At 34.1% G+C, this 7973-nt stretch overlaps 1 protein-coding gene across 1 annotated transcript in view; it reads right to left on the bottom strand.

The window, feature by feature from the left end:
- rgl2 (ral guanine nucleotide dissociation stimulator-like 2) overlaps positions 1 to 7575 on the bottom strand; it is a 19589-nt gene extending 12014 nt beyond the window's left edge. The window contains exons 1-12 of the mRNA XM_016281579.1: positions 7571 to 7575; positions 7090 to 7143; positions 6788 to 6981; positions 5262 to 5371; positions 4872 to 5087; positions 4688 to 4791; positions 3409 to 3493; positions 2731 to 2790; positions 1862 to 1948; positions 1591 to 1623; positions 1385 to 1506; positions 1210 to 1299 (exon numbers count right to left, since the gene is read on the bottom strand). Coding sequence (XP_016137065.1) covers positions 1210 to 1299; positions 1385 to 1506; positions 1591 to 1623; positions 1862 to 1948; positions 2731 to 2790; positions 3409 to 3493; positions 4688 to 4791; positions 4872 to 5087; positions 5262 to 5371; positions 6788 to 6981; positions 7090 to 7143; positions 7571 to 7575 — 1160 coding nt within the window. The remainder of the gene's footprint in view (positions 1 to 1209; positions 1300 to 1384; positions 1507 to 1590; positions 1624 to 1861; positions 1949 to 2730; positions 2791 to 3408; positions 3494 to 4687; positions 4792 to 4871; positions 5088 to 5261; positions 5372 to 6787; positions 6982 to 7089; positions 7144 to 7570) is intronic.
- Positions 7576 to 7973: the final 398 nt, after the last annotated feature.

Here is a 7973-nt window from a genome sequence, read left to right as displayed (position 1 = left end):
CTGTGGTTCCTAATTATTGTGATCCAACATTTGCCTCGCATTTCAGGATGAAAAGACAAACATTTCAGGTGAAGGGTAATCCTCTTCTTACCTCCAAGACTGTGTTATGATTTATATGGCCTTATTACTTTTATTGTGAGTATTAGGCTTATCATTATTGCTGATCACTGTTGTTGTGCTATGATATTGTAATATTTACCATTATATAATCAGAGGGGTATAGAAAAGTTTATGAAAGTGTCACTCCATAATACAATAGCAAAATATATAAATATGTATAGTATTTTTATGTTACATTAATCAGTATTTAGCACACCTTCCTAAGGAAAGGATATGGACCAGAAGACATTGCAATTACTAAATTATATTTAGACAGCCTTAAAGAAGTTACAGATCTATACTTGTGCCCTTATTATTTCAGTTATTTTGCCTTTAATGTAAATAAACATGTGTAAACAATATACTTGCTCTTGTGAGTTTATTTGGATGTTAATTACATTGTGCGAGCTGTCTCTTTAATACCGCGTGGTTTATACACATGTTGCTGCTGATTGGGCTGACATGTTTAACACACCCACCAAACAAGAGAAAACACATCTCAAATCCCGTTGCACACCGTTTCCAGGAAACATGTCGTTAAAACCGGAAACCGTAGCAAAACGGTGCATACCGGTTTGAGCTTGAACTTGCCTCAGGTCACTGAAACCAAACATTTTTGAAAACGCCTGCCAGGGTGAAGATTTTCAAAAACTCTGGTTGCAGTGTTATCGTGTGTAGACCGCGAAGGAGTTTTTGGCTTTTGACGTCGGAGCCTGCGCTGTTATCTCCGCCTACTACTTCTGATTGGCCAACATGGTTTTACGGCTGAGATTATATCGCCACCTGTTGGTTTGGCATGCTCTTGACAGTGCTTCATAGCATGCGTTTGCGTTCCCTTTCATAGGTTCACTTCAATGCTGCGATGGCGTCATCGCTATGGGAACACCTCCGGTGTGACGAATGTCTGAAGCCCTTATACCATCACGCCAATTCATTGGCCAGTAGTGCTCGTTTTCATGTGGATGGACATTTTTTTTTAAACGGAAGAAGGAAAAATTCAGTTTATAAAAATACCCGTGTTCATGTGGACATTGCCTATATTTTCTAAAATTATAAATATTGCTAATTAGGTTTCATTTATTTTTATTTCAGTTTTCAGTTATGTCTTACTCTGGACACTGTGTGATGATCACTGTAGGATTCAGGCCACGGCCAGGACTCGGCTCGCCCGGTGCCTCAATCTGATTGGACAGCTTATAGCTATTAAAAAAACACAAAGACATCTTGAAACTTAATCAGGGTGTATCTGAGATGTTCAGAATAGAGTTACAGAAATGTCACAGACCTTTCCTCTTCACGCAGAGAAGGTGCGCTGTGATACCACTGAACAAACGTCTCATCGGTTCTGAAAATGCTGTTTTTACACGAGGACTGAAGGAGGCGAATTTGAGCAATGACTTCAAACTCCTGAAATCAAGAGAATGTGATGTTAATACTTTTTTAAACAACTTAAAAGAATGACAATCAAGTATATAATCACCATAAACTCACCCGTCGTCTTTTATCGAAGTTGATGAAGCCATTCTGTAAGAGACATTACATTTAGTTTTACATTACAACCTGCTTTGGCCAATGCAATGTTGACTTATAGTTTTGTTTGACACATCTTGATTCTGTCAGATGAGCTTTGACAAACATTGTGAAACCACTGCTTTTTTATACTTCACAGCTTGATGAGCTGATACTGTCTGTTTTGTCTCTCTCTCTTTTTTTCTTAGTTGTGTTAGTCGTGTTTCATGGCGGGCTGTGAACCGTACATCACCTCTAATCTGTCTTTGACTGCAGTGTCCAGCATGGTGAGATCTCGGAGGAAGATGCCCAGGTACGGCACAGTGCCTTGAGCGCACGACTACAAAAGAAATACAGCATTCAAATGCATCAAAGATTATAAACACTATCACACTGTCATAAATATATGCATAGTTTTTGATATACACACTTACTACCAAGTTTGGGGTAAGAATTTTTTATGTTTTTGAAAGAAGTCTCTCATGCTCACCGAGGCTGCATTTATTTGATCAAAAGTACAATAAAATGTTAATATTATTGCAATTTAAAATAACTGTTTTCTATTTGAATATCTGTTCAAATGTAATTTATTCCTGAGATGCAAAGCTGAATTTTCAGCATCATTACTCCAGTTTTCAGTGTCACATGATCCTTCAGAAATCATATGCAAATCATGATTTATTTAAAAATTTTTGCTGCTTGATATTTTTTTGGGAACCTGTGATACTTTGTTTCAGGATTCTTTGATGAATAAAAAGTAAAAAATAACAGCATTTATTCAAAATAGAAATCTTTTGTAACAAAATACAGTTTAGGGTTAGTTTTTTTTCTTTTTCTTTTTAAATGAATACTTTCATTCAGCAATGATTAAATTGTTACAAAAAAGTGATAGTAAAATTTAAAATGTACTTATTTCCACAATATTACTGTTTTTACTGTATTTTTAAAGATATTTCTTTAAAAAAACATAAAAAATCGTACTGATCCCAAACTTTTAAACAGTAGTATATATTATTATTATTTATAATCATATTTATATTTCTATATTAAAATATATAAATTCTATATTCTATAAATATATTTTAAAATATATTTAATATATATTTATTAAAGGATGCTTACCCCTGTAAATCTCCTGTTGTTTATTTTAGTGTCAAGGTTTGAATATTTTGAAGTCCCCTCCTGTAAAATGAAAATGCTTGTATTACAGGAAACTTCAAATTTCAAAATTCAATTCAAAGGAAAATAGTTCAGTTCCTGTGTTCGCAAAATGTCTCTGTATGATGCATTTAAATCTGTCATGTTGTGGAATCCTAATGTGATTTCAGAGCTTCAGTGGAGAGTACTTTTATTATGATTTTATGGTTGTTGTTTTTTTGTCATTTTTGGACCTTCACAATAGTAATCACTGATCGGTTAAAGCTTAATTTCTCCCTTTGCGTTCCACAGAGAAAATAACAGCATAATGACATGAGGATGAGTAAATAATGACAGATTTTTCATTTTTATGTGAACTATTTCTCAAACAGCAATAGATAATGAAGTTTATAGTGTGAGGCTGTGTTTGTGCATGGCTGAATCTGATATTACTCATTCTATTCATGTCATTAGTTGCTACCCTCAGGCCGTGCTGAACTGATGCAGTGCTCTACAGTGATGAAGCACATCCAATGAGAATTTGACACAGAGAACCAGAGAACATCGATTGGCCTGATACTTTCCCATCAATGCATCGCCATGCTCTCTAATAACATTAGTGAACCGTTTGAATTGGCTGCTTTGTGTCATTGTGTGACAGACCTCTTTGAGTAGCTCGCGGCTCTGGGAGTAGTTGTCTTTCTCTGAGAAGATGTCAGAAAGTTCCTCGTATCTCTTCACAGCTTCTCTATCAGAGTAGAGAAAAGGACTTTAGGCTATTCTGCACTGCTACTGTTAAAAATGACGTTACATTTTCATTTAACATGAATATTTTTTTACATTTCAATGCAAATTGGAAATATAACGGTAAGGAATGTTCCAAATTAAATACAACTAAAATATTATTATAGAAAATTATTTGAAAAATCAATCAATCAATAAAAGTTTATAAGATTGTAAAAGTATTGGGATCATTTTACAATCTTATACAGCCAAAAGATATATATATAATAATGTGACCTAATTAAATTTCAAATATACAGATATTCAAATTGAAAATCTATTGTTTAAATCTTCAAAAGCTAAAATAATTTTTAAAATATACTGTGCAAAAGGGGCAAGAAAAATAAATTTCATTCTAAAATGCATTTTTGTGCAAATTTGTAATTATATTTTGCACAATATCAATATATTTAGATTAGATAGAACATATATTGAAGTAAACATAAGAAATATATTAAATGAAATAATATAAATTAAACTTATCTTATATAAATGAAACTTTATAAGACAAATTTTGTCTTATATTAATATCATATAAGACATAGAGAAATTGAAAGTAAAAAACTGACGGAGCTTTCTAACGCTGCATTAACGGCGCATATTCTCTGAAACAAGAGACAAAATTACTTCAATATAGGCTGATGATGGTATATAACTGTCTTAAATTATTCCCTTAATATTTCTCTTGTGGCCCCTGTAGTGAAAAACATGAAAAGAAACGTATTTCGCATTAAACGGGTTGTTTTTGAAAATCTGTGCACGAAATAAAGCTGCTCTTAATTTTCATCGATGACTGCAGTGTTAATAATTTGAATTAAAGGCCTATAATTCAATTGTATAAATTAATAGACTTGTTTAAAAAAAATCTCTCATATATCAAATTTTAAAATATATTTCAAACGTATATCTGAATATATCTGTATCTTTATGATTATTAATATGCTAATTTATAAATATAAGAAAAATAATTTAGATGTATATTTAGCATTAATATATTAATTTTCAATATATTACGTAAAATATATATTAGCAATATATATTTTTAAACCATTTTTTAAAATAGATTTAAAACATGAAAATATCTGCACCACAAATAAATATTGACTTAAATGATATTCCTTTAACGCATCGACAAGCAGTTTTCTAAGTAAACCCAGACCTGTCTGTCTCCTGCCAGGTCTTTCTCAGTCTGTGGATGGGATTACTCTGCAGTGCTGATAGAATGGCGTACAGTGAGGAGAAGTTCTTCCTGCTTCTGCAGGCCTGTTTGGGAAACAAACCACACACTCACGTGAGTCCTTCATCCTGATGGATGACAACATTTACAGTGAAACTGCTCTGACCTCTGCGACGCTGATCCATTTCTCCAGCAGTCTTGCCCTCTGTTGGCTCTTCAGAGCCGTGTTCCACAAGCACGAGGCTGTGACGGCGTTCGTTAAGCGATTAAACTGCTTGATAGTGGCTCTGACCGACCAGCACGCTCCTTCCCGGCCCTTCTTATCTCTCTGAGACCACAGAGACCCCAGACAGTGATAGGGCACCAGCTTCAGAAACAGATCCTTAAGGCAAAACAAAAGCATTTCATTTAAGGGCCTTACCGACAGGTCTGAGATGTTCACAGACTTTAAAGAGTGAAGCAAACTGAGACACATTTTACTTTTAGTTTCAGACTAATCGCTGGTCTTTTCCACAGATGTAAAGGAAGCATTTGTGAGCAGTATGATCAAACTCACAGTCTCGATCCTGGTCAGCTGCTCTGCGATCACACTGGATGGAAATCCCAGGATGCTAGTGGCATCAAACTCTGAGGGATCAGGAGGAGATGTCACACCTCTGGTAGGATCTGTAGGAAATCAATACATCAGTATGGAAAAATGGACAATAAGTACCGCTATGTCTATCTAATCTGGAACCAGATTTCAAAATGAATGCTTGCTAAGAGGCAAATGTGTTTATAAATGAAATCATCTGGGGTCAGTAGGATTTTTTTTGTTTTAAGAAATTAATACTTTTATTCTGCAAAGATGTGTTAAATTGATCAAAAGTCACAGTAAAGGCTTTTATGTTGTTACAAAAGATTTCGGTTTCAAATAAATGCTGTTTATTTGAACTTTCTGTTCATCCTGAAAATAATATAGCACTGTTTTCACAAAAATATTAAGCCGTTTCAACATTGCTAATCATATAAAATGTTTCTTGAGCAGCAAATCAACACATTAGAATGATTTCTGAAGGATCATGTGACACTGAAGACTGGAGGAATGATGCTGAAAATTCAGCGTTGCATCACAGGAATAAATATATATTTTTAAATAGTCATATAGAAAGCAGCTCTTTTAAATTGTAATAATATTTCACAATATTACAGGGTTTTTTCCCCTGTATTTTTGATTAAATGCAGCCTTGGGAGAGAATATGTGACCCTGGAGCACAAAAGCAGTCTTAAGTCGCTGGGGTATATTTGTAGCAATAGCCCAAAAAAACATTGTATGGGTCAAAATGATTGATTTTTCTTTTATGCCAAAAATCATTAGGATATTAAGTAAAGATCATGTTCCATGAAGATATTTTGTAAATTTCCTACCGTAAATATATCAAACTTAATTTTTGATTAGTAATATTCATTGCTAAGAACTTCATTTGGACAACTTTAAAGGCAATTTTCTCAGTATTTTGATTTTTTTGCACCCTCAGATTCCAGATTTTCAAATAGTTGTATCTTGACCAAATATTGTCCTATCCTAACAAACCAATGGAAAGCTCATTCCTTCAGCTTTTTTCAGATGATGTATAAATCTCAATTTCAAAAAAATTAACCCTTATGACTGTTTTTGTGGTCCAGGGTCACATATGAGACTTTTTCCAAAAACATTAAGAAATCTTGCAGACCCCAAAATTTTGAACACTAGTTTAGATAAAACTGAGTTTATGGCAACTGTTTTTGGGCTTACAACATAATGCATTGTTTAAAATTGCAGTGTACAGTCCAGTGAATTACAATGCGTTTTCCTGTCCTTCATGAGTAAGGGATAAAGTTTTTAAAAAATAATTTTCTGGAGCAATTTCTAGCCACTGAAAAATATTAGACTGATATTGACTACAGAATTTTCCCCTGACTTTTTAAGATTGTACTAATTTCCTTGACTTTTCAATAGCGATTTTAAAATCCCATGATTTCCAGGTATTTCGTGAGTGTGGGAAGCCTGAATATGAAAATGATCAAATATCAAAATGATCAAATGATGACAAATATCCTGACCTGAGAGCGAGCCGGACAGCAGGGCTTTCTCACTTAACTCCTCGGCGATCCTCAGCAGTCGGCCTTTGATTTCAGCACCCGAGGTGTCTGTGGGAAGGAGGGCGGCCAAGCGCAGCAGGCAGGCGGGATCGTTCAGAGAGCGGAAATCCTCAGGATAGTCACTCAGCCATGTGCTGAACACCATGCACACCGCCCTGAACACAGCAAGTGTGAATAAACACTCCACAATGCAGTTTAACAGAAAAAACAGGCTATTAATAACTTCTATTTATAGCTTGATGTATATCTATAGTAGTACATACTTGTTGAACATCTGACGAGTGTTACTTTTGCTCTCCCCAGGAGGATTTCCCAACCTAGAAAATAGTTCAATTGGAAATTAGGGGTTAATTTACTGTAATGTAAGTTAGTATCGCATAGTATTATATATAAAACAAATGTACACTACTTAATAATAGCCAATAAGAATAATAGGCAAATAAAATATTAACAACATTATTATTATCCTGTACTTGTAATGTATTTTATTTCTGTTTATTAACAGAATTCTGTTTCTGTTTATTAGACAATTTTTAAAAGACAATTGTTGGTATATTTTAAAATATATTTTGAATGTAAATCTAAAACACACACACACACACACACACACACACACACACATATATATATATATATATGTGTGTGTGTGTGCGCGTTTTTGTGACAAATGAGGACATACATTTGTATAATGACAAAGGTATGACATAGGTATTACAAGGAGAAGGTGACTTTTCAGGACATTACCCCATGTCCCCAAAAGCGCCTTCCAGTACACTTATTACAAGCTCTTCAGGTAAAGGGCCTTGCTTCTGGTCACAATAATTAAAGTCATTGCTCGATCTCTGTGGGAATCATTTGTCTCGTATAGCCAAACTCTTGATTAAAGGCATAACGTCTGCTTTAGTTTATTTTGGCCCGCCCACTTCACTAACATGAAAGTGTTAGTTTTTACCCTTTTATATAATTGTACATGCAATAAGTTAAGACTTGTGTGGAAAAACTCATTTAAATAAATGCACATTGTCAGTTCGCAAAACACAGACAAAATTAGTAGAAATGTGTGTAGACTTTGATTTTCAGTCCATCCAAAAGTAATAAATAATCATTATTGCACAGACATACTTTATACTACCGTTCAAATGTTCAA

This window comes from Sinocyclocheilus grahami, unplaced genomic scaffold, assembly GCF_001515645.1.
Source record: "Sinocyclocheilus grahami isolate Dianchi unplaced genomic scaffold, SAMN03320097.WGS_v1.1 scaffold150.1, whole genome shotgun sequence".
In the NCBI taxonomy this organism is placed as follows: domain Eukaryota; kingdom Metazoa; phylum Chordata; class Actinopteri; order Cypriniformes; family Cyprinidae; genus Sinocyclocheilus; species Sinocyclocheilus grahami.
This window is presented reverse-complemented; position numbering and strand designations above follow the sequence as displayed.